At 36.0% G+C, this 18,249-nt stretch overlaps 1 protein-coding gene across 1 annotated transcript; it reads right to left on the bottom strand.

Annotated features, from left to right (window-relative positions):
* Positions 1–7,184: 7,184 nt before the first annotated feature.
* On the bottom strand, positions 7,185–17,101 carry LOC128216387 (E3 ubiquitin-protein ligase TRIM33-like). Its single transcript, XM_052922946.1, has 3 exons — positions 16,960–17,101; positions 9,936–10,939; positions 7,185–7,270 (listed from the first exon to the last, which is right to left on the bottom strand). The coding sequence occupies exons 2-3, from the start codon at positions 10,930–10,932 to the stop codon at positions 7,185–7,187; spliced, it is 1,083 nt and encodes a 360-aa protein (XP_052778906.1). The 5' UTR covers positions 10,933–10,939; positions 16,960–17,101.
* Positions 17,102–18,249: the final 1,148 nt, after the last annotated feature.

Raw genomic sequence — 18,249 nt, 5'->3', positions numbered from 1 at the left:
ACACAATCAGAGACAAAGGAGCAATTAAACACTGAACATGTTTAGAGACAAAGGGGGACATGCAGAGACAAACAGGACATTTTAAAATGATCACAATCAGAGACAAACAAACGGCCAATTTTTAATACCGTACTCAGAGTCAATTTAACTCATCACTCTCAGAGAGAGGGGTCCTTTCAACATTAACAAATTTAGAGACAAAGGGCAAATTTCAATATAATAACACTGAAAAGAAAAACATTGAACATTAAGTAGTGAAAAATCCATTTTTAATCAAGAGAGAGAAACACCTGAAATCTGATATTTCCAACTAAGTGGACATCAAAACAAAAAGTGACAAAAGAGAAACCTTAACATGTTTTAGCTCATCGTTTAAGGGAGCATCTCAACATGTTAGCATTTCGAGATAAAAGAGACACCCCTTCATGTGTATTTCATTGTGAAAGGGAGAATCTCAACATGTTAGCATTCAGAGATAAAAGAGACACCCCTTCATGTGTATTTCATTGTGTAAGGGAGCATCTCAACATGTTAGCATTCAGAGATATAAGAGACACCCCTACATGTGTATTTCATTGTGAAAGGGAGCATCTCAACATGTTAGCATTCAGAGATAAAAGAGACACCCCTTCATGTGTATTTCATTGTGAGAGGGAGCATCTCAACATGTTAGCATTCAGAGATAAAAGAGACACCCCTTCATGTGTATTTCATTGTGAAAGAGAGCATCTCAACATGTGTATTTCATTTGATGTGTATTTGATAGGGAACATCTCAACATTGTCAAGGAACATTGTTTCTTAAAATCAGAAATAGCATATTGTTATCACATCAAGAAAAAAAAACTAAAATCAATTCAGGTCAATGTGATACTTTACCTTAAATCAAATTTTGTATATTATAACATTCTGGTTCTATAGAAAATATCCCATAAGATAAGATACACTTATTAGCTCTCCTGTATTATCCCATAGAAAAGAAGGAAAATATATATAAGCTTATAAAATAGAAGGGAAACGTAGGAGTGCTCGCAACATAAAGTTGGACAAAAACACTTCTGCACATCAGTTTAAGATCATTTTACAAAATAAAATCTTTCTTAAGAATGTTTTGTAACAGCGTCTTCCTGTTTTACCAAACCTGTGATTAACTTAACCTTGAACGGCAGTTTAGTTGTTGAAATGTTCATAGCCATCAGGCCAAGTGAAATTGTTGGCAAGGATTTAATTGACTTTAGATATGCAGCGCTTTATCTAAATAGGCAATCAGTAACCAGAGATCACGAATAGAGATAAAAAGATCTACAAAATCAGCATTTAAAAAAAACAAACAGGAAAAATAGGATTTAATGAGTAGAGAATAACTTACTTATGTTTGTTACCATCTTCCAGTGCAAAACTATACATTGTTGGCTGGTTTCTTCCCAACAAGTCGTAAAAGACAAAACAATACAGCAATATATGATTAAAACTAAATACAAACCTTTTCATTTAGATGAAACCATTCAGTGGAAAATCCTAGTCTTTTTACAGATCGTTTTAACATATTTATACATTTCCTTCAGCTCACTCTTGTGAGTCGAATTCTGTCTTCCAAGTGTCTCTTTTAAGTTCCCGAATTCATACTATATTATTTTGACGTTTTAAACCGTGACTTTCACCGCGCCACACTAAAGATGGACATGTCACTCTGGCGAGTCAAGTTCCGACTCTCGGCCGTCTATATTGAGTCCCCGGATGTGTACATATTGTATCGTCTTGGTATTTTAGTCCGCACCATTAACAGTGCCGCACCAAGGCTGGGCAAATAGACTTTCGACCTCCTCAAGACTTTTCCCCTTGGTTTCCGGTAGCCAGATATAGAGAACTAAGGCCCCTAGCACTGTCTGGCCAGCATACAGCAAAGAAAGTGCCTGAAATTATAAATTGTATAAAATTCAGCACCTGAACTCTGCCAGGCTCGCATACAGCATAAATGTGCCTCAAACAAAAACATTTACGTGTATAGCTTTATCTTACAAACAAAATCTATGAACACTTTACATGGAGGATAATTATATTTGTCAATGGCAATATCATTGTTACCATATCGGTGATGTTTCCAGTGTGAGCTATAAAAGTGATATCTTCTTCACCAAAGCATTGGAAGTTTTCTGGGTTATTTGATCGTTACTGAATTGTATGAGTGTTTTTGTTAGAGTCATAAATGTGATATCATTGTTACCGAATCGCGTAAGGTTGTCTGTGAGAGTTAAAAATGTGATGGAGACGAGTAGGTATAAGATCCAGTTCGTAAATGTTGCCACTGAGATAGCTGAACTACGATACCAGAGTGGGTAAATCTAAGAGTTGATAGTCCATGGCTTTGGACCCATACCTGCATGTAAATCATAAAATATTAATGTTCTATAAGTGTTAAAAGCATACTTATATGGTCATCATCATCATTTGCAGACCTGGTGTACAGGTGTTAAAGTAGATACGGAAAAAACACATCATCTGCATATGTGGTGTACAGTTCAAAATATATTTTCAGACGCACACATCATCTGCAGACCTAGTATATTGGTGAGGATGATTTTACAGACACACACATTATCTGCACACGAGGTATTCAGGTGACAAGGTATATAAAGACAAACACACATCATCTGCAGCTCTGGTGTTCGGGTGAAAATGTTCATACAGACAAACACATACACATCATCTGCAAACCTGGAATCTAGGTGAAAAGGTTTATACAGCCACACACATGATCTGATGTACAGGTGACAAGGTATATTCAGTCTCACATCATCTGTAGACCTTGTGCATCGGTAACCAGATTCATACCGACATTCAACATCTGCAGATCTGGATAAGGGGATAAGGTAAACACAAGCTTAGACAAAATATTACAAAGTACACAAAGACATGCATCATCTGCAGACCTGCAGCAAAGAGACACTGAAGGTAAACACATATCTAAACCAGGTGACAACTGCAGACCTTGATTAAGGGTGACAATGTAAACTTAGACACACAAAACATGTCTCAAATGTGTTAAGGTACATAAGGTCAAGGTCAACATCTGCAAACCTGAGACAAAGTGGACGAAGTACAAAACAAGGCCGACCATGGGCATCGAGGAAAATTGGGATGGGCAATCAAGAAGAAAACCTCAGTACAGAAATAGAATATCCAACTAATATAATTCGGATATATAACATCACATAACATATACAGCTTATCATCATTTACACGTAAATAAATCACAAATGTACACGAACACAAAGAATGGCATACAACACCATTCCAAAAAAAAAATCATCTCATATAATTACACGAGAAAAAGAAATCATACAGTATTCTATTGCACAATGTTAATAATAGAGTCTCTAAATTTAGAGGCTTTAATAATATAAACTTCTTTTTTATGCAGGAGCTGTTTTTTACATTTAGTTAAACAAATATGAACATGCTCGGCCAGTTTGTATAATAAGAAGGGATATAGTCACTTCTTATGTCACCATATACATCACATACAATCATACAATGATATCCATCTCCAATATCGTTCCTGTTTCTTACTTCGCATTTTCTTTTCTTGTCAAGACGTCTAGATATATTTGGTTATTTGTAACACATACAACGCTAAATGCCCGTGAATGACCAATAAGCGATCAATATTTTTCATAGTGCTGTTGCATTCACGCCCTGATGTGTTAAAATTGTCGTATCCACACATTGCTTCATTTTTAATAGACAACTTTTAATAAACATGTAAAATACTTTGCTCTCTTGTCAATGTACGTTATCTTTTTATCTAATTTTCACTATACGCGGCGATTTAATACACTATAATTTCCTCCGCATTCCACCGCGTCGAGTGCTTACCTGAACTATAAACTAAATAGTGTTTATGCAATTTGATAACATAAACAAAATAATATTGATGTCATTTGTTTTGAGCGCACCTGATTGGCCAATCGTAACATCTCGGTCATCTCCGGCTAATTTGATATATTTCTTCGTGTCGTGATATTTTGCAAATCGGATGACGTCACGTTCTTTTCATCATGGAAATTCCTCTAAATCTCTTATCCATTGCTAAGGAATGAAAACGAAGTCAAATTGCCTTGAAATGCTTTAATTTCATTTTGTTTTCTCTTTTTATTAACAAAAATCCTCAAGAGCTAGCCCCATAAAATGAAGGTTGTAAAAACGTTGGAATTTAATTTCTGCATAATCAGTGACATTACGCGCCCAAAATAGAACAGCATCATTGCATTACGTATCCTTATTGCTGCATTAAATATGACATTACCTGTTTTAAATTCTGCATCATAAATTACATGAGTGCAACTAAGCCTCATAAATGATACTTCAACAGTGACATTACACGCCCTAAATATTACATCATCAGTGGATATATGCGCCCTTAATGCTACCATGTTCAATGACATTTCTCTCAGTGGCTGTACGCGCCTTAAGTGTTACATTAGCAATGACATAACGCCTCTTAATGCTACATGAGCTTTGACTATACGTCCCTTAATGCTACCAGTATCAATGACATTTCTCCCACTGGCTGTACGCGCCTTAAATGTTACATTAGCAATGACATAACGCCTCTTAATGCTTCATAAGCTTTGACTGTACGTCCCTAAATGCTGCACCATCAGTGACATTACGCTCAAGCAATGTTGCATCCTCAGTAGCTGTCCGCGTCATAAGTGCTTAATAATCAATGACATAACGCCCTTAATGCTACATCATCGTCCCTTAAATGCAATAAAATCAGTGAATAACGCCCTTAATGCTACATTATCGTTCATTAAATGCAATGAAATCAGTGATAGTACGCCCCCTTCATGCGATAAAATCAGTTATTTAAAACCTCCAAATGCGGTATCATCAGTAATTGTATGCCACCTAAACGCTACATTCACTTCTCCTTAATGCTCAATCATCAGTGTTTTAACGACCCTACACAATACATAATCTGTGGTTATAAGCTATGTAGAGGGGGTGTTTGACCATCAGGATTCGATTAATTGTAATATATATGAGGCTTTGGATAGGGGAATGGTTGAGGGATGAGGGGGGGGGGGCATATTCATAGTAAGGAAAACTGCCACGTGTGGGTATAACATGAAAAATTGAAATGTTTGTGATTTAGCCTTAAATGATTGACACAATAACTAAGTGGATTTTTAACAGTTACTATTGCCTAGTGTATTTAGAATACAGTGAAACATGAACATAAATCAAAACAGGCAATGCATTACCCCACCCCGTAGCCTGCTAGTTCAAGCAATTTTAGATTCAATCGTTAATAATGATACTTATCATATTAAACTCATTGTCTTAATTTATTCTTGTTTTATTTTTTTATAATATCTAATCTACAGTGGCTCAAAATCCTTACTGTTTATGATCCATTATCAGTAAATGTACAACCCCTGAATACTGAATGATCATTTCGTTCGTTCCCAAATTAAATATAAAATAAGATCAGTGAATGTGATCAGTACGCTCCCTCAATGTATTATGTTTTCAAAATTGTGTAAATTTATGAAATGTATCATTAAAAAATTTAATTTCAAAATAAAATGTACTCCCTTTTATACCATGATGTTAATTATTAAATTAGGGTTGAAGTTCATTTTTCAAAGCCTCTTTATGTGTAACTGTATAATATGTTCATTGCAATTCTCATTTTGACAAAAACTTGAAACTCAATGCAACCTTATCATGGAATGTACGCACGCTAAATATACCATCATAAGTGCATGTTGGATGCTCTTAAACAGCCATTATGTAATATAACAAAACGTGCTTTTAATGGTTGATAAGAGTGTATGGTTCGGTAAATTTGGAATTTAAACTAATACGCATATCATTTCAGTGTAACTGTTGTTATCATATAAACACTTGAACAATAACCGTCAAGGGGAAGTATGGTAAAACAAGAACATTATTTTGCTTACGGGGTAAGTTCCCTTTGAAATTTCTAGTTTCGATTGCAAAGATTTGTTTATTCATGTGACTGGTCTACTCCCCCATTTTTGGATAAAGATTTTGCTTTGCGAAAAAATAAAAACTGAGGAAATTAGTCTACCCGAAACAAACGACCGAAAGAAAGGGATATTTAACAATAAGCAGACCGTTCAATATAACGCGTAAGTCTACCATACATTTATCATAAAAAGATTAGTTTCACTTTTCACAATAGTAGGCATTTTCGCGATATTTATTTTTTGTTTATACATTTTGTTTGTTTATTGAATTCTCTGTAACGTGACTGCTCAGAACAAAATACACCGAAATACTGTTTATTATGGTATATATTACACAAAAATTGTACGGACAGGTTTTGCCCATGACGCCCCCCCCCCCCCGAACTCCACAATTTGTTCAGGCGTTGATTTGGCGTTGGCATATCCACATCCACAGCAATGGTTAAGGCGTTGACAAAACACCAATGCGCACAATTGATTCTGGCGTCGATATGACAACCCCATCCCCAACAATTGTTCGAGTATTGATATGACTCCATCGAAACCCGTTTTTCAGGCGTTTATATCATGCGCCTTCCGCACCAATTATTTACGCGTCGTCAATATATCAACATATCTCAACAAATGATCCTCCCACCGACGCCAATCGTTCAGGCGTTGATATGACCCCCTCTTAACCAATTGTTCAGGCATTTAGATACTAGTAACCAATTGTCCAGGCGTAATCGGTATAATGAACTCACCCAATATATGCCCACAACCAAACCAATTCTTCTGGCGTTTATATCAATCCCATCCACATCAATAGTAAAGGTGTCGATATAACCACCTACAGTAAAAAAATAAATGACCCGCCCCTCCCCATACACGCCTATAAAATACTTTATCACTGTACCATTCCTAAATATGATATCAGCAGTTGTTACACCATCCCCAAATACTATATTATCGATCACTGTTCGCCCCCTAAATGCTGCAATTTAAATGAATGTTTGTCGTGTATACGCTACTTTATCACATATGTACCATCCCTAAATACTATATTATTAGTAGTGGTTACACCCCCAATACTTATCTGTGACTGTGCGCACTCTAAATGCCACAGAATTAGAGAGTGTTTCCCTGTTATGTCTTATCATCAGTGAACGCCTACTTAACATTCCACTGAAAGTGACTATACGCATCAAGTGTCTGCTGCCGTCTTCACTGGAATGCCAGACAGCTTGCTAAACTGGTACTGTCTTAGGTCTGCACGGCCTTGGTTTAAGGCTGAAATATCGAAATAAAACTTTTCATGAACAACAACTTGAAAAAGGTTTATTTATGTCTACTTCGCAGGTATTTAACATTAAGCAAACTTAGATATGTTCATAGTGAACAGATGTATCTAAAGATGTGTTCATGACCTTGATGGAACGTTCATGTATGAAACAATATAAAAATGGGCATGTACACAAAGAGATACTTGAAGCTTTAAAATAAATTATCTGGGATTGTTTGCAAATCTAAACAATTAGTAAATTGTATGGACATAATTCATATAATTAACTACACTTGCCGCGTTTTGTGTATTTCATATTTTTGAAACTTATAACTCAGTTTTGGTGATAAAAATTATGTTATCTCAAATGATATTAGAACAATCATACTTAAAAGTGTGTTTGGATTAATCCTTTATTTTGAATAACAATATGTATTTAAACACCTTTAAATTTGAATGAAATCAAAGGATTATTACAGTAAATACTTAGCAAAATATTGGTGTCATAGTTTGTGAAACACCCAATAAAATGTAAAACACCCAGTTTGTTTCCGGTTACCCGCCCTTCTTATTTTCGCCCGTTATTTTTAATGATGATCAGCTGCTTTGTCATAACACTCAAGTAGTGATCACACTGACAATAAACTACTTTATGCCTCCCTTGTTTCGATACTAATCACAAACAAGTCCTAAAGTTATTGTTATAAAGAAACATCCAGCATAGGGGGCAGTATCAGCCAGGGAGTGTACGGTGTAACAATATGAGACAGTGACAATCAGTGAAGTACACGGTGTAACCATAGGGGGCAGTACCAGTCAGAAAAGTATACGGTGTGACCATAGGGGGTTGTATCACCCAGAGAGTATAAAATGTTACCACTGGGGCAGAATCAGTCTGAGAAGAATACGGTGTAACAATTGGCGGCAGTATCAGTCAGAGAAAAAATCGGGGTAACCATGGGGGTTGGTATCAGTCAGGGAAGTATACGGTATTAACCACAGGAGATAGTGTCAGTCAGAGAAGTATACGGTGTAACCACAGGATATAGTGTCAGTCAGGGAAGTAAACGGTGTAACCACAGGAGATAGTATCAGTCAGAGAAGAATACGGTGTAACCACAGGATATAGTATCAATCAGAGTAGTAAACGGTGTAACCACATGAGATAGTATCAGTCAGAGAAGTATAAAGTGTAACTACAGGGGAAAGTATCAGTCAGAGAAGTATAAGGTGTAACCACATGAGATAGTATCAGTCAGAGAAGTATAAGGTGTAACCACTGTGGATAGTTTCTATCAGATAAGAAAATGGTGTAGCCACAGGATTTAGTATCAGTCAGAGAAGTATTCGGTGTAATCACAGGAGAAATTATCAATCGGAAAACAATAAGTATCAGTCGGAGAAGTATACGGTGTAATCACAGGAGAAATTATCAATCAGAAAACTATAAGTATCAGTCAGAGAAGTATACGGTGTAATCACAGGAGAAATTATCAATCAGAAAACTATAAGTATCAGTCAGAGAAGTATACGGTGTAATTACAGGAGAAATTATCAATCAGAAAACTATAAGTATCAGTCAGAGAAGTATACGGTGAAATCACAGGAGAAATTATCAATCGGAAAACTATAAGTATCAGTCAGAGAAGTATACGGTGTAACCACTTGGGAAAGATTTTATAATAGAAGAATATGGTGTGACCACAGGGAATAGTATCTGTCAGAGAAGTATAAGGTGTATGAGGCAGTATCAACCAAAGAAGAATACAGTGTAACCAGAGGGGACAATGCAAGTCCAAACAGTAAACAGTGTTACAATAGTGTAACCATTGAGGGCGGTATCAACATCAGAAGTAAACGATGTAAACAAAGTGGGCAGTATCAATAAGAAGAGAAGTGTACAGTGATTGAAGTTGTAAGGCATACATATATAATTAATTTATTAGGGTCAATTGTATACACAGTGGGGTTTAGAGGTAACGTAAATTATCGTCTTGGAAACGCGTCAGATCTTAAACTTAAGTCTGTAAATCGTGTATTTGGTGAGTTTTATAAAAAACAATAACATTTTTTTCGAGTACTCGAGCAGTGATTTGGTACTCGGTTACTCTGATGATTGATCTAGTACTCGAGTACTCGGGTACTCGTTGCAATCACTAATATATATATATAACAAATATAATAAATATGTGACTGGAACTGCCGCCCATGCAAGCTATAATATAATACAGATATCTTTTAATAAAAGATATAAATATATGAAATAATCTTTTACCGATACTGCTACCTATGATGACAACGCTGTACCATTAATAAATGTTAATGCCGTCTTAAAATAGTCTGAAAAAGTGAAATAAAGTGAATTGATGCAATGTTTGAAAACAACGTATTTTGAGGTCATACCAAGACATACGCTGTGTACTTTACACTGCAGATAATTAATTCAATACTAAACCGAACACATAGAACACTCACAGGCACAACACACATGAACACACACACACACACGTTCAAGCACACGCTTCCGATTCTGGATTAACTTGTGTTTTAAAGGAAATTATACGAATCCCAAGTGACATGGAGAATGGAGGGCAATAAAGTCACATGGCGTAAAACAAAAGATTTAAATAAAACATGAAACCTAATTGTAATATAACTACTTTGGTTGCTTACCTGACACCTGAGGTTTTGTCTGCTGGTCTGCCAAATTTAACGCCAACTGGTCTGCCAAATCTGACGCCACTTGGTCTGCCAAATCTGATGCCACATGGTCTGCCAAATCTGACGCCACCTGATCCACTCTGCCAATTGCTGTGCATGAAGCCAGCAGCTGTTTTGTGGTGGGGTCCCTTGTGAACTTGAAGTATGACACACATTTTTTACCTCTGATGTCTTTAAGGGCTGACTGAAAACCGACTAACTCCTTAATTGCCCTTGTTCCAGATATGAACAACTGGTTACTGTTGACCTCCTTGGCTTGTAGCTCGACCTTGAGCTTCTCAGTGGCAGCTTGTATGTCTTGGCAATTTGATTTTAGTTCACTCAACAGGCTTTGTGATTTTTGTTTCTTCTGCTCAATTTCTTCCAGTAACTCTTGTTCCCTCTTATCCAGGTATTGGTTGATTTCATTCCTGAACTTTCGAAGCGCATTGATATTTGTAAAGCTCTCTTCATCAATATATTTCATGCTCGCTTGTATGTTGTCTGAAAGGTTGCCGATGTCATTGACCACCTGGACAAGTCCTGCCTTCAGACCGTTGTATTTTGGGCCCTCCTTGTACCGCTTTGCCACTTGAGAAATCCTTTCAATAGTGCATGAGCTGTGTTCTTTCTCAGCCAAGCAGTCTCCACACAGAAGTGTCTCGTGATTGGGACAAAAGTATTTTATGAACTCTTCGGCATGGCGTTGACATGTTTCCGTAAAATGCTTATTCTCACTCTCTGGTTGGAGTGAAGAAGGCATGGTACTCTTGTCCTGAAGAGGGTGGCTTTTGGTTAACGTCATGTTCTTGTGTACTCTGGCACAGTTGGAACACAGGAACTCCTTGCAGACGGTACAGAAGGCATCAGGAGGGATGTCCTTGCCATCGTTCGCACATGTCTGGCAGAATGTGTGGTCAGACACCGATCCAGTTCCCTCGGGTGCCTTTTTCCCTGAGACTGCATCCATCTTGAGTCTAAAATCATAATGTGATTGTCAAATATACACTCGGTTTACGAAGTTCTAAACGATTTACAGGAGCGGACCCAGGAGTTGATAATCGAGGGGGAAAACAAAGGAACGTAATATTTTGACATGCGCGACTCCCTCAGAACCGAAAATTATTTAAATTAAATTGTTGACAGGGGAGGTGGGGGTAGTCCCCACAGAAAGTTTTTAAATTTGAAAGCCGCAATGATGCATTTTTTGCCTATTTAATTACCTTCTTCTGCTATATTGAAATAAAAGAGAAAACAAATTAAGTGAGCATGCGCCCGGTGCTACCCTACCCATAATGTGCTGGTGAATTTTGCCGTCAACCTGGCACCACCCCCCACAATTAATTTCTACAAATAACCATAGTTGAAATCTAGTGAAGAAACTGTGCGAACATCACACAAGAATGCACCATTTCAAATTGAAGGTAGCTAAAAGTTTTGTTTGAGACCTCCTGGAAACACTAAAAAGAGCTGTCGTAAGACAGCGCGCTCAACTACGCCGCTTTAACATAGAAGTGAATATAATAACGATGTAATATGTAAACAAGAATCGCGATGTGACAAAACCAGGTTTTTAATGATTGGCAGAAGAGGTTCAGTTTCAACTGCTTTCTTCTTTTTCTTTGTAACAGTGACCTTGATTCTAAGGGCCCAAACACAATCTCATAAAAATCCTCCATACACTCTTCCTACATATCATGTTTGGTCACATAACTGAAACTGTAATCTATTTTTAGTAACAGTGACCTTGACCCTAGGGTCCCAAAAGGCAAACCATGAAAGCTCTGCATAAACCTGTCCTATATACCAAGTTTGGTCACACGTTGTCAACCCTTACTTGAGTTATTCAGTACTTACCATGTTTCTTTTTTAACAACAGTGACCTTGACCTAGACCAGAGATCTCGGGGCTCAAAACACAATCTCAGAAAAGGTCTCTATAAACTCTTCCTATACACCATGTTTGGTCACAATATGTAGACCCTTACTTAAGTAATTCAATACCAACCCTTTTTCTATTAAAAGTTACATTGACCTTAATCGTAGGGGCCTCAAAAGCATTCTCATAAAAGGTATCTTCGTATATACCAAGTTTCGTCTTTTTATGTCAACCCTATCTAAAATTGTTCGATACATAAGATGCCTTTGATGCTACCCTCCCACCAGCCCGCCCGAACAATGACGCAAGACATTCAAATACCTCGTTTTCACTTAATGTAACTGTGGTTAAGAATATAAACATGTGTTCTTAGAAGGAAATTACAATAAAATTTAAAAATAATAATAATATTAATAATTCAAGGGCCATAATTTGTATTTAGAGTTAAAATGGAGTTATGTTTCTTGTTGTAAGATGGTCGTCAATAATTTTGAATTTTATTAAGTGCATTGAATGAAAGGTGTAGAAGTTTTTTTATTAAAATCCCAACTTGCCCTAAACTTTAACTTGACCTAAAACTTTAACCGAAGTCAAGCAGGGGCTATTACTTGTATTAAGGATAATATGGTATAATGTAAGCTCATTGTTTGATGGTCCTGAACAATTGTGTGAAGTATTAAGTCAATTGAATTAAGGTATAGATGTTATAAATAGATATCCCAACCTGCCCTAAAACTTTAACCTAAGTTCCATAGTCAATCAGGGGCCATAATTTGAATAAAAGATAATATGGAGTTATCTAACCTCATTATGTGATGGCTCTGAGCCTCTGTGTGAAGTATTAAGTTAATTCAATAAGCATCTTAGTTGATATTTTCAACTTAGTGAGAAATTCGTAACTTTTGACAAAGATTATTTTAAATACCCGCTACTTTTCATCAGATTTATTCATATGCATATATTGTTGAGACCATTTTCTTGCTTATTTTCATATTTTTGTTGTACAAACATTGTTCGTTTTCTTAAAATTCAAATTAGAAAAAGTGGCAAATTTTCACTTAGTTGAAAAATATTATTAAGATGCTTATTGAATACGGCCCATGGAGTTATCTTACCTCCTTATGTAATGGCACTGAACAACTGTGTGTAGTATTAAGTCAATTGAATGAATGGTATTGGACTTATAAGTGAAAATCCCAACTTGGACTAAAACTTAAACCTGCCCTAAAACTTAGTCCATACAAAGGCCAGGATTCCTTGTAAGATTTTTTGGTACGGCAAACTGTTGGCAACATGGAAACATAAACATGTCGGAATAAATGAAAGTCTTTCTAAGTCCAGTGACATTGATACCGGGCCTATACCGGGATTGATACCGGGATTTCTGAAGAGAGTATTATATATTACCCGGTACCGACTGTGACGTTAAACCTGGTACCAACATAATCCGGAATCATAAATTGTGCTAATAAACATAAACTAATGGTGATATGAAGCCCCTTTATGACACGTGTCACACGTGTTGCCAATTAATGAATGTGTGAGCGCCAGTGTCGGGATGTTCATTCCATTTTTTAATTGCATCAAACAATAAAATGTTTATAGCAATATTTATTTTGCATATATACCACTTTATAATAGAAAGTTCTGATTTCTTTTTAAATCTGAAGAAAATGTTTTAATAAAATATTATGCTACACCGAATTGTTTTTAACATTATAGCAGTTAGCACTTAAATAATGCTATTAATATTATAAAGAATGTTATATGATTAAAGTGTCTTTTTTATTCAGTACAAAATATGTTGCTTTGAGTTTTTCTTAGTTCGATGTATTTTGGAAATACTAAACGAGAAAGCGTTCTGTTACAATTATGTACAGTCACACGATTTACACAATATTTCATTTCTTGATGTATTCGTATATTTCTATAGGAGAAATTTGTGCATCGAAAACAAGGCATGTTGTGAAGTAGTTTTCGGAACAGCATTTTTGAATGAGACCACAAATGACATAGGGTTTAAGGCAGCAATAAGAAACACCAATTAGCCCTTTGATTAGTCTTTTATGACACGTTCTTTCATGGGTCAGTATAACTGATTACTTCAGAGCCCGTAAACGTCAGATCATAATTGTGTATTTATTAATATTAAAACACTTACGAGTGTTAAAATATTTACTCGTATTTGTTTATAACTCTGATTAATTCATTTAGTTATGTATATTGTTTATACAATAATTTGATAAGTCGGACAATGAGATTATCTACTCTGAAAGTGTCAACTTTAAAAGGCCATGTACCAATTAACAGATACACAGGAAAATGCTGTGAGACAAGTGCAATAAACAAGGGATGCACAGCGGGGAGTTATCATGCCGCATATACCTGAAGTTAAAATATTATAAGATGCATACATTCTCAACCGTTTCACTGTACTTATAGTTTCCTCATGTTTGGAATGAACAGAACCTTTCTCAGATAGGCATGTTTGTAGCTGTTATATTTAAAATCAGACCAGAACAGTCTATTTATTTTGATCTAAGCATTACAAGCTCATTGCCATAATAACACATACACCAGCAAAGACATGTTTTAAGGCATGTAGACAACAGAATTGCAAATTTATTGTATACGATTTTGCATACATATAAGACCTATTACACTTTAACTTTTAAAGATCAACACACACTGGGTGTTCATTAAAATGAATTACTTCTTTCCAAATGTATTCCCCAAACAGGGCTTTTTACCTTCTTTGCTAGGGGCCGAAATTAGGCTACTTCACAATTGGGAAAAATGGTATATTTTCCCAATTTCCAGATATTTTTTTCACAATTCCAAGGTATTTTTCCCAAATAGGAAGATCTTACTTCAAAAATTTACAATACTAATTTATTCTGTTTGAGCAAATTCTTTTTATCTTTTTAGTTAACATAAGAAGAATGATGTATAATTTAAACGTTATTTGAGAACCAATTAGTCCGTATATTGTTATCAATTCTTTAACTCGATTTAGAATCAACTCTATGAAGATTAAAACTAATCTCTCTCCCTCTCTTGTCATTGCGTCATGTTAAAAAAGTGAAGTCAAAGACATGATTTCTCCCCAATCAGATCTACATGTGTATTAATTGGAAGTCCATACATTTTAGACCTTTCAAACATGACCCTGTGGAGTGTAAGTACACATTTCATATTAAAAAGGTCATAAATTTTATGAAAACAAGAGCGGTCACAGACAGCTTATCCCCCGTCTCATGGGGACATTTTTTTGTAACGAAAGCCAATCAATGGTAAGGGTAGTTTCTCAGCAACATAAGATATGCGTGAAATTAAGAAAGGGAAATAACTCTTTCAAAAATGGTCAAATTGCAAAAGCCTGACAAAATGCGCTGCTTCACTATATAGTTATAACCGTAAGAGGAGTTGCGAAGAAACCAATTTTAAATGTAAAATAAAGAAAGGGCAATAACTTTTTCAAAAATGGTCGAATTGCGAAAAACTGACAATATGCGCTGTGGGACTATATAGTCATCAATCTGTGAAACTTTGGTAGAAATTGCATGGAAATTGTAAGAGAAGTTGTGAAGAAACCAATTTTAATTGCAAAAAAGGGCAATAACTCTTTCAAAAACGGCCGAATCGCAAAAAAACGACACTATGCGCTGCGTCACTATATAGTTATCAATCTGTGAAAGTTTGGTAGAAATCACATGAAAAATGTAAGAGGATTTGCGAAGAAACCAGTTTTAAATGTAAAATAAGCAAAGGGCAATAACTCTTTCAAAAATGGTCAAATCGAAAAAGCCAGACAATATGCACTGCTTCACTGTATGCTCATCAATCTGTGAACGTTTGGTAGAAATCGCACGAAAAACGTTAGAGCAGTTGCGCAGAAACCAATCTTAAATGTAAAATAAGCAAAGGGCAAGAACTCTTTCAAAAATGGTCGAATCGGGAAAATGGTCAAACCAGGAAAGTCCGACAATATGCACTGCTTCACTTTATGATCATCAATCTGTGAAAGTTTGGTAGAAATTGCATAAAAACGTAAGAGGAGTTGCGAAGAAACCAATTTTAAATGTAAAATAAGCAAAGGGCAATAACTCTTTCAAAAATGGTCAAATCAGGCAAGACCGACAATATGCGCTGCTTCACTTTATGATCATCAATCAGTGAAAGTTTGGTAAAAATCGCATGAAAAACGTAGGAGGAGTTGCGAAGAAACCAATTTAAAATGTAAAATAAGCAAAGGGCAATAACTCTTTCAAAAATGGTCGAATCGGGAAAACCCTTCCTATGTGCTGCTTCACTTTATGATCATCAATCTGTGAAAGTTTGGTAGAAATGAATGTGGGACGGACGGCCGCACACGCACGCACGAGCGCACACACGCACGAACGCACACACGCACGCACACACACACGGAATCGCGCCTACCATTACTATATCCCCTCGCCCTTTCAAGGCGGGGGATAAAAATCAGCTTGAAGAAGACTCACATGTATGATATGAGCCTTTTTTTAACACGAGTTCCAAGTTTCATATGGATACCTTGACCCGTGTTTAAAAGGTGTCTTCAATCCTCATATGTTGAATTTCCCATTTTGAGACGTTAACGCATTTAAATATCCCAATTTGCAGAATTTCACGCGTTTAAAATTCACAAAATGAAAAGGCTAGGCCTCTTCACAATTTTTGGTGAAAAAACCCTGCCGAATATCACACTAGAATTAAAAAACAATTACTTTTGAAATAAAATATATTGTATTTAAGATTTACAGCTTGATAAAAGTGTGTAATTTTAAGGTGACTGTCAACCTACTAATACATGTTAATTATACTATTTTTCGTTCTTGAAATCAAACTCTCTTTCCTGTTTTTTTTTTTTTTAAGATATTCAAAGTCATAGTTGATTATTGTGGACATTGATACCGGGCCTATCGATAACGGGATTTCTTTAGAGAATATAATATTTACCAGTATCGACTGTGACGAAACACGCGATATCGACATAATCAGGTATCATAAACTGAGATACCGGGTTTACCCAATATCGATACCGGGTACCGAGTTTAATCACCACCCGAAATAATACTATTAAGTATTTTATACTTACTTTTGTTGATTGTTGAATAAAGTCCTTTCCGATAGTTACTCGAATATCTTAAGAACACAACTCATTACTTTCAGATGTGGTTGTATGATTTAAATAGTTGCAGTTTGGATAGTCAACGAATTTCAGGCGTCTTCAAAAACGAAAGTAGTAACTTCCTTGATAAGAAATAAGGGAGGTTATCATGGTTGATGCTAAAACCCGGTATCCGGTACCCAGCTTATGTTGATACCGGTCTGCGTGATCAATAAGATTAGATGATAAATCCCGGTATATCATGGTCCTCTATCTATTGCCGATTGAAGTAATGATTATTCGATAACAAAATCTGGTTTTAAAGGCATATATGTTAAAGTTTTAGCACCTCTGTTAATCCTTATGAATCCTATGTACATTTAAGTGTATATTCTCCTTATGCTTGTTCTATAGAAAATTATATTATTTAGAAGACATAATTAGCCTACCAAATAAGACCGACCCCTGCGCAACTTTTTGCAGACGGGACTTAATACAGTAGGAAGGAGGTTCTTCCAATCGCAAGGCATGCAGAAAGTGATGCCAGAAGCTGATCCTTAAGCCTGGGGTGCCTTCTTTCCGGGTATCCGAATATCCCGCGACAATTACAATTACAAATCTACATTTGCATACGCTTTACCATCTTAAGTAGGACAAGATATGGATCTCACTCATGACTTTTATCCGTCCGACCCGCTTTCGTCTCCCGTCCAAAACTTTGTCATTCGCTTAAGACAAGTATGCGATTTTAATTAAACTTTCAATTAGTGACCCCCGTAAGACAACACTTGAGTTCTTTTACTTTAAGGTGAAGGGCAATATCAATCGCATTGCTGGGTCAAGGCCTCTGCGCGAGTTTTGTTCTTTGATCTTTATCAATTTCTGAATTAAGAGCTTATCAGTAGATCTCAGTATAGCATATCGGCGGAATTGAAATCCCTCTTATGTTGAAAATTTGAGGTTGATCATGTGTCAAATAAAATTTAATAGCTTTCTTATTATCTTCAAACTGATAATTAAATTATGAATTTGATATCAAATATTTGTCTTAGTCAAGTATATGTACTATCATACTGTGTAAAGGTGGCGTGAGTATTTATCACTTCTGTGGTAGCTCTTGTTTATTTATATCATAATATAGACTTAATTTTATTTGAATGTCAATAAGATCATTCAATCAGAACCACTAGCGGATCCGGATTGCCCGTTGAATCAGTTTACGCAAACCCGCCCTCTACCATGTCGAATACGGGTCGACGCAAACTTAAAAAGAAACAG

The sequence above is a fragment of the Mya arenaria genome, chromosome 14, assembly GCF_026914265.1.
Source record: "Mya arenaria isolate MELC-2E11 chromosome 14, ASM2691426v1".
Classification (NCBI taxonomy): Eukaryota; Metazoa; Mollusca; class Bivalvia; order Myida; family Myidae; genus Mya; species Mya arenaria.
The sequence above is the reverse complement of the archived record's forward strand: the minus strand, read 5'-3'. Positions and strand labels throughout refer to the sequence as shown.